This window comes from Macaca fascicularis, chromosome 5 (assembly GCF_037993035.2).
Source record: "Macaca fascicularis isolate 582-1 chromosome 5, T2T-MFA8v1.1".
NCBI classification, from domain to species: Eukaryota; Metazoa; Chordata; class Mammalia; order Primates; family Cercopithecidae; genus Macaca; species Macaca fascicularis.
In genome coordinates, this window is record NC_088379.1 from 145,287,900 (window position 1) to 145,307,441 (window position 19,542).

General features: G+C 45.2%; 1 protein-coding gene across 1 annotated transcript in view; it reads right to left on the bottom strand.

The window, feature by feature from the left end:
* MAML3 (mastermind like transcriptional coactivator 3) overlaps positions 1-9,114 on the bottom strand; it is a 435,952-nt gene extending 426,838 nt beyond the window's left edge. The window contains exon 1 of the mRNA XM_005555953.5: positions 7,782-9,114. Within this exon, the coding sequence (XP_005556010.3) occupies positions 7,782-8,249 (468 nt within the window). The 5' untranslated portion in view covers positions 8,250-9,114. The remainder of the gene's footprint in view (positions 1-7,781) is intronic.
* Positions 9,115-19,542: the final 10,428 nt, after the last annotated feature.

Sequence of the window (19,542 nt, forward strand, 5' to 3'; positions counted from 1 at the left end):
GCAACCCAGGTTGAATCTACACAAACAGACTTAGAGCACTTCGTCCTTTTCCTTTGAAGGGATAGAAGCCCCTGTCCAGACGTACTCTGGAGGTGGAGAAAGATGTTGGGAAAGGGAAGAAGAGATACACAGCAATGTAACCTAATAACCTCCTTTACCCATGGAAGTAAACGCTGTTAACAGTTGAGGGGTGGAGGGTCCATAAACATGAAATGATACACAACCAGATTCTATTCAACAGGATGGAGATAAAAGGAGTTAGGAAAATTCTGAAAGTTCCTAGTTAAAAACTAAATATTTCACTTAAGTTTGCTACAGTTGTTAAGCCATTGCGAAAGGGGGATGAATATTAGTTATTAGCATTTTAAAAGGTTCTACTTCAGCATAAAGTTTATTTCCAACCAACGGGAAGTCCAATATAATCAAAAGGTGCCTAAATTATTCGTGCGGAGTCACTTTCTTTATGTCAGAGGAAGTACTGCCAGCCCTTTGAGATTTGTTTTGTTTTGTTTTGTGTTTTTGAGACAGGATCTCGCTCTGTCACCAGGCTGGAGTTCAGTGACATGATCTCAGCTCACTGCAAACTCCACCACCCTGGTTCAAGCAATTCTCCTGCCTCAGCCTCCCAAGTAGCTGGGATTATAGACATGCGCCACCACACCCGGCTAATTTTTGTACTTTTAGTAGAGATGGGGTTTCACCCTGTTGGTCAGGCTCGCCTCGAACTCCCGACCTGGTGATCCGCCCTCTCGGCCTCCCAAAGTGCTGGGATTACAGGCGTGAGCCACTGCGCCCAGCTTTTTTTTTTTTTTTTTTTTTTTTTTTTTTTTTGAGGAGTTTCACTCTTGTTGCCCAGGCTGGAGTGCAATGGCACAATCTCGGCTCACTGAAACCTCCACCTCCCATGTTCAAGCAATTCTCCTGCCTCAGCCTCTCACCTCTCAAGTAGCTGGGATTACAGGCGTGTGCCATCACGCCAGACTAATTTTTGTATTTTAGTAGAGATGGGGTTTCACCATGTTGGTCAGGCTGGTCTTGAACTCCTGACCTCAATTGATTCACCCATCTCAGTCTCCCATAGTGCTGGGATTACAGGCATGAGCCACCATGCCCAGTCACCTTTTGAGATTTTTTTATTAAATTCCTCCAAGAATAGTATGCACAGCTTGCCATAGTAGTAATTTCCTGCTCCTATCCATGTGTGCATGTGACCCTCAAAGAATGCTGAATGCTGTTCTTCTGTCCCAAATGGAGAAAGGAACTCAAAAACCCCTCCACTGTTTAACAGATGGAATTGCCAAGTAGACTTTTAAAAAAGTGTGCTCCTTCTCTGATCCACTGAATGGAACCCCATGATCGTTAAGTACTTATTATACAGCAGGCCCTCAACTCCATTTTCTGAGTAATTTTATCTAACCCTATTTCTTTTGTTCTTTAAAATTTCTTAGATTTAAACAATAACAAAAAAATTAAACTAAATTAATCAGTTATTGGTGACAGCTGATTTTTCAGAAGCTACATTTGCAACTCACAAAACTGAATAGTGAATTTTTGGAATCTGGAAAGCAGACTGTATTTGTAATAAAAATTTAATTTGTGGGGGAACCTGTAATTTTGGAGCAGTCATCTGCAAATTAACTTATTTTGCAGATACAATGTCAAATTGGTTTGAAACAACAGGAAAGTAAAGCATATTAAGTTTTCCTTAAAAATCATGGAAAGGTGATATAACATCCTGAAGCCTGAAACTGGTGTCATTAGCACTAATGACTATATTGATTTTTAAAAATTTGGCCGGGTGTGGTGGCTCATGCCTGTAATCCCAGCACTTTGGGAGGCTGAGGCGGGTGGATCACGAGGTCAGGAGATCGACACCATCTTGGCCAACATAGTGAAACACCGTCTCTACTAAAATACAAAAAATTAGCAGGGCATGGTGGTACATGCCTGTAGTTCCATCTGCTCGGGGGAGGCTGAGGCAGGGGAATCAACTGAACACAGGAGGCGGAGTTTGCAGTGAGCCGAGATTGCACCACTTCACTCCAGCCTGACGACAGAGCAAGACTCCATCTCAAAAAAAAAAAAAAAAAAATTGTTATCCCCTTGAATCTGGCTAGCATAATACTGAAAATCTACAGAGAATATACATTGTCAAAGTCTTGGATGCAAGAGCGTGATTTAGCATTTTAACTTCCATGAAGCACTACAGACAATGTACCAATGCTGCTGAATGAATGAATGAAATTAGAAACTCAGTCTTTATTATTTGTGCTAAGGAAGAATAAAGGCAAATCCATATTAAATCCAAAATGGTATTGTATCCGATTGTTTCATTAGTTCTGAGAGTCAGGAGCACCAAAATTAAATTTTTTCTCTTCTTATTGCTTCTTCCCACTCTTTGATAAAGGTGTTAAAGATCACTGAAAAGACCAAAAGGTTGGCAGCAGGTGGGGGAAGGAAAAACAAAGCAAGCAGCCAGAGGATCTGAAAACTCAATAATCAGCCTTTGAATAATAGAGTGAAAAATGTAAAGCTATTTGGGAGACTTAAAAGGTAGACACTATGAAAATCTTGACAGTGAGTTTTAAATATGTTCCTCTTTATAAGAGTCTGATGTCTGATTGATTGATTTCACAGTTCTCCAAGATGGGTAATGTGGAAAAAGACAACAGAATTTCGCCTTTTGAGCTCAAGAGTGTAAGACAGGACTGTTACTTAACAAACAGGGAACAGTAATCACACAAGTACTTCAAATGTATCCAAGAATTACTATGTAACATGCAAAACAGGTTCTTACACTAGATCCCTTGACTGGCACCCTCACCAGGGTAAGTGAATGAGTGAACGTGTGAGTGTGTGTGTGTGCGCGTGCACACGTGCACGTGCATGCATGAGAGAGAGAAATACCTTATTCCTATCTCAACCAAATGGGCAGGAAAACCTCTTTACCAACAGTTGGCTATTAGTCTCACAGCAATATTCAGAAAATAACTCTATAAAACTCTATTTTAATGTTTAAATTCCTCATCCTTCTTCTTCCAGAGATGTCAGTAAACTATGTACCAGGACTGACCATTTTTCTCCTATCAGGTGGCAGAAAACCTGAAAAAGATTCTAAAGCTTGCCCTTATAATTCTAATGAGACAGGATAGAAAGTATCAAGCATACTAGCTTCCTGAAAACTTGGCTTTCCTCGGGAAGGAACCCAGCTTGAAGAGCATTTTGTAGATTATGATTAATGGTTAACTAACTCTGCTTCTACTTTTCTGACCACTGGCTACCCAGTACTAAATAAAAAAATGTACCACAACCAAAGAACATAACAGAATTAAATATGTATTGGAGCTTAAAAAAATGCTTCTTGAGAATTAAAAGAAAAAAAATACATGTGAAGGACAGGAAAAATGAAATTTCAAAAAGTTTTCCACAAACTTAAGGCACACTGTGTTGGGTAATGGAAAGCTTTCCGAAAGTCTGTCCCGTTACCCATGCTAGCAGCAGAACAGGATGAGCTGAAGAAAAGGTTATCATAGGGAAGATGTAGAAATAGCCTGGTAATACGAGCTTGCCAAAAAAATGGATACGGAGCCAGTAATTTACCTTCAACAGGGTAAGAAATGGGAAGCCAGATTCATGTATAAGGAGATTTAGCAGTGGACTAATATGTTGACATTTCCTGAATCTATTCCAGGAATGGATGGAACATTTTGGACGGGCTGTAGCTGTCTCCAATACTCAGTAATAATGCATTTATTATCAAATGCATGTTACGAATTTTATGTGATAAGCTCTTCAGAACAGGGGTCACATAGACTTATACAGTCTGTAAGCTGTATATAAATTAAGCACACTCTGAAAGTTACGATGGTGCTAATACAGTGAAGAGGTCATGAAAACAATATGGGTCTTATCTAGGTCAAGTAAGACTATCAGCATTTTGAAATTTTGAAAACTGTGCGCTGTCATGCTTTTTGATGTGCCTGCTCAGCTTGAAAATGAACTTGTCAATTGAAATTCACCTTAAAATTTTAACCAGGACCTCAGTTCCAAATACAGCAAATAAACAATGCCCCCTTTTGTTACCACAAATAATTAAAAGATATATTTTCAAATGAGGCTCTCTGACAGGTGAAGTCAATAGTTTTCACCAAGTCTTTTGAGAGGAAGAAAAAAACTTCTATGTCAATAAAGTGGTGGTGGTTGGGGTGGGATCATTTGACTAATGTTCAGAACAGACCTAATACCTGAGGTAGTGCAGCTTCAAACCCAGGCCTGCACCACCTACTCTATCAACAGGGTTGGTGAGGTGAGAACCCAGCCCCTTCTGCAGCAGCCTGTAGCCAAGGAAAAATTTTTACCCCTCACCCACTCTGCTTTTTGTTTGCTTTTTGTTTTTCATGCCCACTCCTGTAAATGTGTAAGACAGGAAAACAAATCAAAAGAGGCAAAGCCCTCATCAGACTGCCTTCTTAACCCAAGCAAGGCAGAAAGATAATCGCTATTTAGTACTTTGGACATACTGGTCCTTAGAAGGTAAACAATACCAATAAAACAGTAAAGAATCCTATTCATCTTTATTTTTATATCACCTTATTATTATTTTGCTGTGTGTGATCATTGTTTTTCTTTAGGGCTTTCCAAATAGAGCGCCCAATCTGAGAACCATATTTAATTGTTCTGTGCCTCACTGGAGTACAACTATAATCCAGCAGTCAATTCAAGAAAATGAAGAGCAACGTTTTCTTTACAATCTCTATTTCTGAGATTTTACCTCATATACAGACTGCTAAAATACTCTCATTTCAGAGGCCAAGGTTACTTTTTAAACTAATTATTTTAAAAGGAAATATAACTTATAGAGCATGCGGGGTTTTTTTTTTCTTTTTTTTTGGTACACAGAATTTACTTGCAACTCTGCTTAAGAGTTAAGGCTTACATTACATTCATTACACTCATCACACATACCAGTGAGAGATGCACATGTAACAGCTGAAGCTAAAATACACTCCTATTCCGTACATAGCCCTGGCATTTATTAATGCATAAGTCTAATCAACAGGCTAAATCATTGTCATAAAACTGATAGAAAATTTTGTTTTCAGGCAGTCATCTTTCAAGTCTATCTGTTGCTAATTTGCTAAACTGGGATTCACTATGAAATCTACAGCTGATGTCTCTATTCAAGCATTATCTTTTTATTTTCAAAAGTAAGCTGCGGCTTGCGTTTGCTGTCTTCTTCCCAGTAAGGTCAGGAGGCTGGGCTTGCTTCCACCTGCGAGTGTATCACAACCCAGGCGCGCGCACCCGAGCCCTCCCTCCACCCATCTACCAGGGCGGAAACCAGAGAACAGAACCCAAACACCAAAACTTTCTGGTCGCAAACGCTACTCATCTTGCCGTGTCCAGAGACTCGGCACTGGAAACGGCACTGGCTTTTGTTCCAGGGTCGCCCAGCTGGCGAGGTAAACGTCACAGCAGTCCTTGATCCCCAAAGATTGTGAGAGATTCTGTGGCACGGGAATTTTGGAGCCTCCCGAAAGGAGCCCACTTCTGCGCAACCTATGCGCGTGGGGTGTACAAACACACGAAAAGAGGACGCGGGGTGGGCAGGAATGAAACCTTCAGTTCCTCTTAAATTCTCAGACTCAGGTTCACAAAATGAATCTCCTCCTCCGTGGACGGGCGCGAGGGGGGCTGGGGCTGGGAGAGAAATAGGTTGGAGAAGGGACCGGAGCTACAGTCGTGATGCAGGACCGGCCCCGCCTCCGGCTACAATCAGAAAAGCTACAGTATGTCAGTGGTTTTCGGCTTCCTGTTTGTAAAGCGAGAACCTCCCCCGACTCCGGGACTGTCGTTCTTCCTCAAAACCAACCGAGACGGCCCCTTCTTCGCGCTCCGGGCAGCCTCAGCCGCAGGGGAAGAAAGAGGAGGGGAGCGGGGGCATGGGGGGCGCGGCGGGGCGGGGACAGCCGCGATGGAGGGGGCAGGGCCACGGGGCGCAGCACCCCTCCCAGCCCGGCGGCCCCGGGGGCTGAGCTGGGCCGCGAGGCGGACAAAGCGCCTCCCGCTCCCTCCCCCACGGCCACGTTCCAAAAGGGAGGGAGAAGGCGGGCAAGAGGGGCTGGAGGAGGAGGAAGGGGAGGGGGAGGAGGAAGAGGAGGAGGGAAGGTGCTGCCGGCGGGACTGGGCAGGATCGCGCCGACCTGGGAGGGGAGGGAGGAGGGGTTGGGCGCCCTCGGAGAACTGGGAGGAGGGAAGGATTCTTGAGGCCCAAGATAAACAAATTGTTCCTCTTCACGTGCGGGGTGAGGGGAGGTGGGGAGCGAGCGCTGCGGCGTCGCCTCCCCTCCCCCTAGCCGACTCTTTGTCACCGAGCGCCGGCCCGAGCGCCCGGCGAAAGCCCGTGGCAGCACTGGCATCACCCCCGGCGCCGGGGACTCACAGACCGGGAACTTGTGCGATTTCTAAACCGCACGACGGGAGGGCCGCCCCTGCCGGGCTCTGCGCCGCCGATCGCGGGGCGGTCTGCACGGGAAACGGGCGAAGGTGCGCGGCCCCGGCACGCTCCAGGATTCCCGTCGCCCGGCCCACCCAGCACCCGGGCGGCGCGGTGGGGGAGGGGGCGCAGACACCTTTCCCAAGCTTCCGGCCTCCCCTCACCCAGAAAGGAAAGCAAAAGAACCGGAGAAGGGAGATAAGAGAAAGGATTCTAGCCTCCGGCTTGGGGGGTGGGAACTGCCCCTTCCTCCTGGAGAAGTTAAGCCATTGGCTGCTCATCCTACCTCGAACCCGCCCACCCAGCCATTTAAGCCTCTTTTACCTCCCTGCTACCTTCCACTGCTCTGGGCTTATTAGGCAGGCCCCCAAAGTTGGCGGGCAGTGGGGCGGGGGGAGCCAAGCGGAGGACTCCGTGCAAGCAAGTTTAAAAGGAAAAAAGGAAAGAATCCCAAGCGAAGTTGTATGGCGGGGCCTCTTGGCGCAAACCTTGGGTGTTGCTTTCCCCTCCCGCCCCCTCCAGGCCGCTCCCCTCTTAACCCTCCCAGCCGCTCCACCTGCCGGGCTGGCCCCGAGTCTCCAGCAACCAGCGGAGCGCACCCGCGCCCCGCATCCGCGCGCGCTCCCGCGAGCACCCCCGCGCGCAACCACCCTCGCTTGTTTCTCACCCACTTCAAAGTTCATTCACAAAACTCTCAGACTTTCTCAGCCCAAAGTGGGTGAGCTGGGGAGAGGAGGCGAGAGGCTCTCCTTCCCCGCTTCCCCCTAGGGGTTGAGGGCCTGGTGCCCGCCCAGAATCTGCGACAGCATCAACATCTCCACGCACCCAGCGGATGTGCAGAGGGGTGGGCGTAGGGGGACGGGTCTGGGGAGGAGAGGCGGCGCGGCTAGAGGTGGGGTGGGAAGCGGCGAAGAGGAGGAGCAAGGTTTCAACTCAGGGGTTCACTCTTTCAAATCGGTATCCAAGAAAGGGAAGGGGGTAAACTTTTCCAGCACCTCACTTCGACGCTCCTCTCGGCTCCCTCCGCCCCTCGCAGTCGTGACTGGCTTCTCCCCTCTCGCCCCCTCCTCCCCAAATCTGACAACCTTGACAGATTAACAGGTAGCGGCGACGGCAGCTTTTTCCCTAAGAAAAGTTGACGTTAACCCTTCGGCTTCAGCCCACCTCACCCACCGTGCAAATCAGACCCTTGTACCCCTATGTAAGAAGCTCCACGCGCCCCCCACTACCAGCACCACCACAACCCCCAACGCGCGCCGCAAGCCCGCTGCCCGTGCGCCCTCACCATGATCAGCGTGTGGTTCCTCTGCTCCGCCGAGGCAGCCTCCGCATCTTGCTGGGGTTTGCTCGGGTGCTGCTGTTTGCCGGTGCCGGCGCTCGATTTCTTGGCCCTCTGCTCCAGGGTCCGCTGGTAGAGGCTCACGGTGTCCCGGCGCTCCAGCTCCAGCTGCTCCACCTGAGCCTGCTGGTACCTGTTCTCGCAGTTGACGTGGTGCCGCCGGCAGCCCTCGATGCGCTGGCGGAGCCGCTCCACCACGGTGCTGTGCTTGGGAACGGCCGCCGAGCCGCCGCCGGGGCCCCCGGAGCCGCCGCAGCCACCGGCAGCCGGGTGATTGCTACTCGGAGCAGCGGGAGTACTATTGGGAGTATTATTCACACCGATCCCGGCCCCGCCGAGGCTGCTGTTCAGGCTACTGTTGATGCAAATACTACTGCCATTCGCGGCAGCAGCGGGGGCTGCGAAATCCCCCATCCTGCTCCCCGGGCACACTATTTTGGAAGAACTTTTTTTATCCACCCCCCTATCAGCCTCCTCCTTGGGTCCAAGGATTAAAATAGTTTAAGTGGAACGCGGGGGAGACGCAAGCACATGGATGGAAACGGCGATCCCGACGGGGCGAAAAAAAAAAGGGGGGGAGATTTTGGGGTGGTTTTTTGTTTCCTTTTTTTAAACTGTAAAAGCTCGAGGGGAAGAAAAGGGGGGAACGTTATCGGAATACCATCAGACACCTATCAACAAAAAGAATCACAACAAACTGAGCCAGCAGCAAATCGGGTTGCAACTCAAGGGGAGATCCGCTCCTCGCCTGCCTTCTTTTTATAATCCATTATTTTCTAATAAATTCCAGGAGATTTCCGGTGGTTGGCAAGCATTTTCTCCCTACGTACCGAAAAACACACCCCATGTACACACACAAGCATATGCCTCCAGTGCGGACACGCGCGACACACACTCACTCCACACCGCATCGGAAAACGGCAAGCTTGCTTATTGCATTTTCCTTCCACAAAAAAGTTTTGGTGTTTATGCCGCCCCGTGTTCTCAAAGTACTTTGGCTGTTCAGTTGCATTTCACAGGAACCTAGATATCGAATCCTCGGGCTGGGGGAAGTAAACACATGGACAGTCCGAGGCGACTGCAAAAGTAGATCGGTGAAGTCCTTTGCAAAACGCCGCGCGGAGAGCAGCACCTAACGCTCGGCTGGGCTGCCGCTGCCGCCGCTGCTCCTGCCACCATCACAATGATCAACTGCTCGCCGCCGCCGCCGCCGCCGCCGCCGCCTCCTCCTCCTCCTCTCGCTCCTCCACCTCCTCCTCCTCCTCCATGCCAGCGGAGTGATATCAGGACGCGCGAGCTCAGTAAACACGGCAGCGGCGGCGGCTGGAGGCCGTGAGACAAGCCCGCGGACACGGCGCAAAACCCGGCCCGGACTCTCACCCGGCAGGAGCGGGCGCGGCACGCTCCAGCACCCGGCTCCCGCCTCCGTCGCCTCGGCGCCCCGCGCCCCTCCCACGCCCCCAACCACACTACCGCCCTGCCGAGAAGCCCAGAGTCGCCAGCAACGGGGAGAAGAAAGATTCTGGGGGATCTCAGAAATAAATCAACTTTTGACCTGTGTGTGTGCGTGAGAGCGTGTGTGAGTGTGTGTGTCTGTGTACGCGCGCGCGCGTGCGCGGGGACGCGCCTGGTTGGGTTTCCTTATTCCAAGGGAGGTTATCAAGCGATCCCAAGTTGTTGTTATACATTTATGCATTATATTGCAGAAATGTGCATGACCAGGCAGAAACATTGAAGCTTTACAGCAGTTGTCTGTCATCCCTATCCATGTGGAAAGAAAAAGGCAAATGAGTGACTTGGTTTTAAAACCGAAGTAATAAGTCTGCGCTAGTAACAGCGCTACTTATGGACACTTGTTCTAAGTCTAGGCCAGTCTGAACACACAAGTACCAAATTCTAAATAAATGGAAATAGGCTTAAAAATGTGTAATATTATTTAATTCACTGTACATAATGATTGTTGTTACTAAGTCAATTATTGTTTTACTTACCCTTGGAAAAAAATAAAGCAAGCAGGGACTTGGAGGTGAGACTAACAGTACATTTAAACAGACTGTTTTGAACACTAGGTGCTAATGACAGCAGTAATTAAGGGTCCTTCGTAAATCAAGTGGAAAGATTGCAGATTTCATGGACTAGAACTATAGAAAAAACACAGCATTTCACAGTTTGTCATGACCAAAACAAAAACAAGCAAAAATAACAGGCCTACTTTATTGCTGGATATATTTCTTTCCATTTCAATGAATTCACAATAAGTACAATTAAAATGGACTAGCAAATGCAGAAATCAATCTAAACTTTCCATTTTATTAAAGCACATTATCTTTCCTGATATTATCTAAAAACAAAAATAACAACAACTAAGGATCAAATATTCTTGAATATGGACTTAAACCATTGCATATACATATTTTTCAAAATTAAGATGGGGAAATTATCATTTCTGGAATAATCAGTAAACTATAAATCTTGATTGTGAGATGTTAATTATAAGTCATTTTGTATTATTTCAATAAATCTTAAGAATTAGTTTTTAGGGTAAAAATACACCCCAGTTGTCTAAAATAGCCAGGAATAAAGAACTTTGGATCTTATGCATTAGTCATGAGATCTGATTTAAACCATCTTCATTTCTTGGCATTGCAGATTAGCATAGGATGCTATTTCTAACCTCATAATGTCAACGATAAGAGGCTATATTTTTCTTCAATTAATCAGGTCTATATAGTGAACAATATTTTTAATATTCACTGGATATGGTAAAATGGGCAGCGAAATATTTAATATGGTGTGAGGCTACCTCCAAGTAGTAAAACCAACTTAAGAGAGTGTATATTTCATTGACGTTGTCATACTTTTTCTGAAGGCTGTTTAGTTAATATACAAATTTCTGTATCAAACCGCCCCTCTTCAAGTCTCAGAAAATTTAACTGGACTAAGTCTGTAGCAAATGAGTCCATTCAGATTCTGAAAATATGTAGAGAATTACAAGAAATTAAAAAAAGAGGTAGCAAAGTGGCCTTTGTCTTTTTCACATATTCACTAAATAATATCTCTATAACTCAGGAAACACATGGCTTCGCCACAGAGGGGAAGCTATGACTCTGCATTCGCTTTGCTCCCTCTTCACTGTAGTTTAATTCTTTTTTTTTTTTTTTTAGACGGTGTCTTGTTGCTCTGTTGCCTAGGCTGAAGTGCAGTGGTGCCATCTTGGCTCACTGCAGCATCTACCTCCCGGGTTCCAGTGATTCTCCTGGCTCAGCCTCCTGAGTAGCTGGGATTACAGGTGCACGCCACCACACCTAACTAATTTTTGTAGTTTTCATAGAGACGGGGTTTCACCATGTTGGCCAGGCTGGTCTCGAACTCCGGACCTCAGATGATCCGCCTGCCTTGGCCTCCCAAAGTGCTGGGATTACAGGAGTGAGCCACCACGCCTGGCCACACTGTAGTTTAATTGTTATCCCTTCTCCTACTCCACTTGCCTCCATCACCCATACAAGACTGCAGCTTTATGTACAGAGGCAACAAATTTGAGGGTCTTAAGCACTGGGTCTTTAGTGTTTGAGAGTTGGGTTCTCATTTTAGCTTTTTCCTGTGACTCAGAATTTAATTATTCATTGAGAGTTTCTCATTCTGGGGAAAAAATGACAACAATAGCAGCATCATGTATTCCCATCAAGCTGTTTACCTCTCCTACCATGAAGGGAAACCAAAAAGACACAAGAATTTGCATCCTTCCCTTTGGGGAACCAGCAGATGGGACAGCACACTTGTGGTTTTACCGCAGAGTTCCCCAATGACAAATGGAGCCCTTCTTGCACAACCATAGTATACTTTGCTGCCTGATTTCAGTGCATGAATGGGCTATAACCAAAAGAAAAACTGTTACATGTGTACACAGAAATAAGCGCACACACGGGCACCCGTCTTTTATCTCTCCAAGATGGGAGTGGCAGCCACAAGCTCCAAGCCCCAGATGTGAGGAAAGAAAGAACTGGGAAACTGTTTGATGGCCAGAGGGGAAGAATCTTTGAGAAACCGACCTGTGCAGGACTCTACTGTGATATACCAGAGATCAGAAACCCCATTCTCATTGTGCAGGAAGATTAGAAGAAAGAAGCAAGAAGCAAACAAGGCTTGCATCTTGAGCAACATATGCCAGTCACCTTGAATTAGAGATGTTAATCTACTCCAGTGACCTTAGAAGCAACAGAGACCTTGATGCTGGCTGTTTCTGGATCTCATGATATGGTCCTGCAAGGTTGCCAGCTTTGTTGGTCACCATCCTAAAGAACCCTTTGAAAGTCATAGAGAAATCCAAGTTCTGGAGAAGCAATTTTAGTCCCTTCTCACTGTGGAACACTGATAGCGTGACCATCTTTGTCTTTTCTGTGAGCCTGCTACAAGGCAAAACTTTAGGATGAAAGTGGTAGACACAGCATCAATGCTATTGTTCTTGAATGACAAAAAAAAAAAAAAAATTGAGATGCCATCGCAATGATGAGAAAGAAATTACTATGACTGCATCCCCAACTGTGATGATATCTCTCTGGATGCCAAGGAAAGATGGGCTTGATGAATAAGTACCTACACCAGGTTAACCTGCGGTCCTGGCTCTGAGCCAAAGTTGGCAGTTCTGAGGAGTTCAACCAGGTTCCATTTCCTTTACGCCAAGTCTGTGTCATCTTCCTATATTCACCTGATAGAGCCTAGTGTCCCAGTGACAAGAAAGAGAACTTTGTGTGGAAATTCCAGTCTATATGCCATCTCTGCTTCCCTCTCACTGTGGATCAATAGATCTGCTTTCATCAAAGAGTATCTTGTGGCTAAGGAAGAATAGGAACCCTCTGCTGCCCACATAGGAGAAAGAAACCAAACCTTTATATCTTTCCAAAGTGGGGCCCAGGCACTCCTAAATTACCAGCAGCCTAAATTACTGTGCCCTCAGCTGTCTAGCAGTAGGTATCATTTCAATAATTCCATGAATATATTTATGGCCTTCTGTGTGCCACACACTGTGGTAGGCACCGGGTGAACAGCATAACAACAGTGTATAGAACACAGTCCCAACCTCAATGACGGCCAGCTAGAATCAGGGCAGTATGTGCCATAATGGATCTAATACGGAGTGGATGTAGGAACAAGCAAAAGAGTGCATGCTTGGAGGAGTTAAGAATCCATCTCCAAAAAAATCCACCAGTAGTTCCTTCTCATAGGATTGTGAGTGTGAAAGGGTGTGATGAGAAATGAAATGGAGGCTGGGGAGACAAGCAGGACCTGGATTGTTCAAGGCCATCCAGTTTAGACTATATCCTTGGGACAGTGGCTGCCATTAAAAGGATTTAAGCTGATTTACACTGTTTACTTTGGCAATGTAATGGATGTATTGTTACAGCGTTTTCAGAAGTGTGTCTGAAAAACTTTGTTCCATAAGATGCTTTATCAGAAAGGCTTCTGAGCTAGTAGGAGATGTTCTGTACTGCATCTCTCCAAAGAGTTATTACCACATTGAAGGTCACAAGAAATCTTGAAGCAAAGCATGTTTAACTTTGTTTAATCTAACATTGCCAAAATCCCGTTATGTCCCACAGAATAGAACACACTCTAGAAAGCTCTGTGGTGTAGGAGAGAGTGAAAACTGAAGGCAGTTCTAAATCTACTTAAACTTACAACAATTGCCTGGGCACGTAGCCTGAGTCAACGACCACACGGCCCTTGCCATCTGCTCTACCAGAATCACTAGTCCAGATCTCCTGGGCCTTCCTAACCTCAGCTGGGTGTGTGAATTCTGACCTTTAAATATTGAGGAAGTAGCAACACAAAGGCAAAATCCCAAAAGGGTGAATTTGACTAGCCTTTTTCAGCATTAGCGCTTTGAGTATGTTATATTAATATCTATCCCTATGTAATAAAACCTCCTTATTAGGAGAAAAGGTCGGCCTTATTTAACTGAAAATCTTGATTATGTAATATTTTTAAAGCTATAGATTTTCATTACATTTGAAGCATGCACTCTATCTAGCCTAACAAAACTGGCCTCTTGGAGCTATTTTAATGATCTCCTTTTACCTAGTGAACCAATTGTATATAGGTGACATGCCTCATGAACTACGGGTGTTTCAAAAGTTTGCTTCCTTAAGTATTTTACCTCTCGCAAGATTCTGTGTACATTGTTAATTCTCATTTTTTATTAAGAAGGGGTTTACTAAGTCCTAGACCATTTCATAAATTTTGAGAGGAGTATGAATTAATAGGGTTTATTTTCTTATTCGTGTATTTTAGTACGTATATAATGGTTTCATGGTTATTAGGGGAAAGGTTATCTAAAGTCCATGGCAGAGAAATTTTTTAAAAGTCTTTCATTCTGTTTCATATATATTTCTACTCTCAAGGTTAAATAATTTAATATAATAAGGCATCTGACTTGAACAATGTCTGGCTTTCATATACGATGTTGAAGGCTTCTGAAAGAAAATATTTATGAGTTTTTAAATTTATTGAAGGCCCATAATCAGCTAAACTGTTAACCTTAGAAAGAATTTAATTCTGATGGCCAACAGTCATTGAAAACTTTCTCTATTCCAGGTTCTACTGTTAACCTCTATTTTACTGATGTAGAAACTGAGGCACAGAAAACGTAAGAAACTTTCCCCAAACCACACAGCTTAAAAATAGCAGAGCCCAAATTGGAACCCAGCTATGGAAGAAATATGTAACCAAGTTCCTAAGGTTCCTTCTCATTTTAAGATTCTACCTTTTTGCAAAACTAAAAGTACTGTGTTTTGGCTGGGGGCGATGGCTCACGCCTGTAATCTCAGCACCTTGGGAGGCTGAGGTAGGCGGATCACTTGAGGTCAGGAGTTCCAGACCAGCCTGGCCAACATGGTGCAACCCCGTCTCTACTAAAAATATAAAAATTAGCCAGTCATGGTGATGCACGCCTGTAATCCCAGCTACTCGGGAGGCTGAGGCAGGAGAATCGCTTGAGCCTGGGAGGTGGAGGTTGCAGTGAGCCGAGATGGCGCCACTGCACTCCAACCTGGGTGACAGAATGAGACTCCGTCTCAAAAAAATAAAATAAAATAAAATTACTGTGTTTTACCCAGATTTCATTTTAACAGAAGTTTGTTGCTGTAGAAGGCTTATAGCTGAGGAGTCATTTTTGCAGAAAGCTGTCTCTGGCCATGCTTCCCTCAGCCCCCATTCTGAGCTAGCCACCCTCTCAGTGCTCTGAGAATCCTGGGCATTTTTCTGTCTTGGCACGTATATTATCACACTCTATTGTAACGGTTTATTTACCTCTCTGTGTCACACTTGTGTTTTATTGGTCTTGGGACCCAACACAGGGCTGTCCATGACAGAGCTCTGTAACTGTATGTGGGGGACAAGTAAATGAAAGAGGGAATAGTAGTACACAGTTTACCAAAGTTACAGAAGCAGAAAGGGACTTGTGTGTGGCCAGTGCCAGGCAATAGCCCCCGAGGAGAGCAGCACTGCACTGCCCTCCTATAGAAACTGTTTGGATGCAATATAAGAAAATCATGGTATGATATGATTTATATTTCAAAATGCTGTGTCTCTGGGTTTGGGGTATTCTATAAATTGACTTGGAGAGGTGCAGAGGTTTAAGAGAGGCAGAGTAGAGCCAGCCTCTTAGGTCCCCTCACCCCAGCTGCACTCTGCTGTCTGTCAGGTGGGGAAGGGGCTCACGTTTGTTAGACATCACAGTCAGGTGTCGGCTACTGGCCAACATGCTTTCCGTATATTAACCAATGTAATACTCCCAACAACCCTAGGATGTATGGAAGCCAGAGTTGGCCCAAATATGCTTTTAACACACATAAATTAAACTATGCCTTCTGGTTGTTAAATAAAAAAGAAAAAGAAACAAACATATGTATATATATATACTTTATATATATATAAAGCCTTAAAATGATTTTATTTTACTGTATGTGTGTTTTCTCTTTTTTTTTTTTTTTCTTTTACTTTAAGTTCTGGGATACATGTGCAGAACATGCAGGTTTGTTATACATGTGCCATGGTGGTTTGCTGCACCTATCAACCCATCATCTAGGTTTTAAGCCCCACATGTATTAGGTATTTGTCTTAATGTTCTCCCTCCCTTACCTCCCACCCACCGACAGGCCATGGTGTGTGATGTTCCCCTCCTTGTGTCCATGTGTTCTCATTGTTCAACTCCCACTTATGAGTGAGAATGTATGATGTTTGGTTTTCTGTTCCTGTGTTAGTTTGCTGAGAATGATGGTTTTCAGCTTCATCCATGTCCCTGCAAAGGACATGAACTCATTCTTCTTTTGTGGCTGCATAGTATTCCATGGTGTATATGTGCCACATCTTCTTTATCCAGTCTATCATTGATGGGCATTTGGGTTGGTTCCAAGTCTTTGCTGTTGTAAATAGTGGTGCAATAAACATACGTTTATTTTTAATTCAATGGGTCCATCTACTTCATCCATACTCAGATAAACAATGAAGAGGCTGGAGGTGGTGACTGTAATCCCAGCACTTTGGGAGGCCAAGGTGGGAGGATCACTTGAGCCCACAAGTTTGAGACCAGACGGGACAATATAGTGAGACCCCATCTCTAGAACTATTTTTAAATTAGCCAGGCGTGGTGGCAGGCCTGTGGTCCCAGCTATGTGTGGGGCCAAGGTGGGAGGATTGCTTGAGCCAGGGAGGTTGAGGCTGCAGTGAGCTGTGATCATGCCATTTCACTCCAGCCTGGGTGACAAGAGTGAGACCCTGTCTCAAGTAAATAAATAAATAGATAAATAAATAAATAAATAATGGGATGAGGGCTATATATTTTGGGGTTGCTAAGAGTCTATAGAGGAATGTGCCAAACTGCATACCAGATTTACTTTACCTCATGGTTGATAGAAAGTACTATGGACTAAGTTTGTGTCCCCTGCCAAAATTTATACACTGAAACCCTAATCCCTAGCATGATAGTATTTAGATGTGGGACTTGGGAGAGGTGATTTGGTCATGAGGGTGGAGCCCTTATAATGAGATTAGCGCCCTTATAACAAAAGACAGGAAAGAGGTGGCTTCCACCCCCCTGCACCCCCTACCTTCTGCCATGTGAGGGCACAGCAAGAAGCTGTCCACTTGCAAACCAGAAAGAACCCTCACCAGGAACCAAATCAGCCTAACACCTTGATACTAGACTTCCCAGCCTTCAGAACTGTATGGGATAAATTTCTGTTGTTTAAGCCATCTAGTCTATGGTGTTTGGTTGGTTGATTCTGATACAGGGCCTCACTTTGTTGCCCAGGCTGGAGTGCAGTGGCACAATCAGAGCTCACCGCAGCTGTGACCTCCTGGGCACAAGCAATCCTCCCACCTCAGCCTCCTGAGTAGCTTGGACCACAGGTGCGCACCACCACATCCAGCTAAGAGTCTATGGTATTTTTGTTATAGCAGTTCAAGTTGAGGCATAGGGATTTTAAGGTAATTACAACTATAGGCCTGAGAAAGATGTAACTCCACCACGTTATTACTCCCATTTTATTGATGAGAAAACAAAGGCTTAAAGAATTTACATAGCTTGTATTCAAATCAGGTCCAAAGCCTCTTTCTTACCTACCACCACACTGTCTGAATTCCCATTTGTGGGGTGGTTGTTGTTGTAGGTGCCTCGTAGCCATTCTTTCTCTGCTAGTGCCATTTATTTAGCAAATATTTATAAACTATTGACAAGTCCTGTGTAGATGCAAGGGATACATACATGAAAACAAACATTTTCCTTCTTAAGGAAGCTTAACAATCTGGGTGAGAAGGAAATGTATAAAATACAATAGGCTAACAAGAGGGAAGTATAGTCAGCTCTTGTTGAGCAGAGTTTAAGGGAGGCTAGGAAAAGGTTTGTCACAGTTAAAACAAAACTAGAAAACACAGAATTTGAAAACAAAAAATTAACCTAAGCTTAGTGAGAATTACCCTCGATATTAACACTAAGGTTTCCCATCCTATACATGTTATTTAAACATAAAAATGAGATACAATGTTGAAGAACACAGAGCATCACTTTCATTGTCTGATAAAAAATCGCCCTGAGGTATCTATCTGTTTAATGGTTTATATTGTCTGTTCCTTAGCTGTGCCCTCCCTTTCTAACATTGGAACAAAGCCTAGGCAACATCAGTTTGTCTCTGAACAAACTGCATTCTTCACTTTTACTCCAGTAGACAGTCTAGGTCAGCAGTTTTTAAGCCGTGTTGAGCCCTAAGAATTCCCTCCGAGGGGTTTCAGGGGCTGTTGTATGGGAAGGGGGAAATGGGCTGGGTCTTGGCTCCTCTTCAACTAAATGGGCTGGGTCTTGGCTCCTCTTCAACTCAGCTGCCTTCTTTTTCAAATTGGAGCAAGATATGCTCTGAATAAAGGGTTCCACAGCTAAAAAGAGTTTGAAAATAGTTCTGTGAGTCATCTTGTTTTTGCTGGCAAACTCTCTCTCCCTCCCTGGCCCAGCCCCCACTCTCTATCACACACATACGATTGCTTCTTCCACTTCTCCTCTCAATGTCACCAAACTGTGGCTCACATTGGCTCCAAATTGGTTAACTTTGGCTCCAAAGCTTACTTATCCACTTGTGCAGTGTCAGGGCCCTCAAATTTGTCATTCCTCTGAGCTGGAAAGGTTTAAGGATGGCCCAACTACCCGTGTGAGGAGATGGAAAAAACAATTTACTGCAACTGCAGAGGGTGGATCAAGGCGGGATGATACAGGAGAGGGCTGGCCCTGTTCAGAAGAAACACTAGGATGATCTGTCTGGTGCAGTGGTGGGGTAGGGTTTGAGAGGTCCTAGAACCATGCAAAGGGTTTTCGTCTTGCTGAGTGGGATATGCAAGTTTAAGGCTATGGAGAAGAGAGAGCCACCAGTGAGATAGGCTCTTCCACTATACTTAGTTTCTCCATTGTATTAATGCCAAAATGGTGTCAGGTTCACCAAATGGTTAACCTATCCAGGACATCCACATATTTTGGTCCCATCAGGTTTCTGATTACTCATTGGCTTTTGATGCCAGAAAATAATCTAGTGTGAAATATAACAATTTTAGAATTAGAGTATTATTAGCTCTCATGAGATTCAAAACAAAGGTCTCAGCTTTGGGCTGAATGGTCTTCATTTCTTCTGCATCCTTTCCTATTAATTATCTTTTAAAGAAAATCTTCAGGCCTGGCGTGGCAGCTCACGACTGTAGTCCCAGCTACGTGGGAGGCTGAGGTGGGAGGATAGCTTGAGCCCAGGAGTTCAAGGTTTCAGCAAGCTATGATCTTGTTCCAGTGTACTTCAGCCTGGATAACAGAGTGAACTTCTGTCTTTGACCAAAAAAAAAAGAGAGAGAGAGAGAAAAGAAACAGCCAGGCACAGTGGTTCACGCCTGTAATCCCAGCACTTTGGGAGGCCAAGGCGGGTGGATCATGAGGTCAGGAGATCGAGGATCGAGACTATCCTGGCTAACACGGTGAAAGCCTGTCTCTACTAAAAACACAAAAAATTAGCCGGGTGTGGTGGCACACACCTGTCCCAGCTACTTGGGAGGCTGAGGCAGAAGAATCACTTGAACCCGGGAGGCGGAGGTTGTAGTCAGCCGAGGTGGTGCCACTGTACTCCAGCCTGGGCGACAGAACAAGACTCCATCTCAAAAAAAAAAAAACCAAAAAACAAAACAA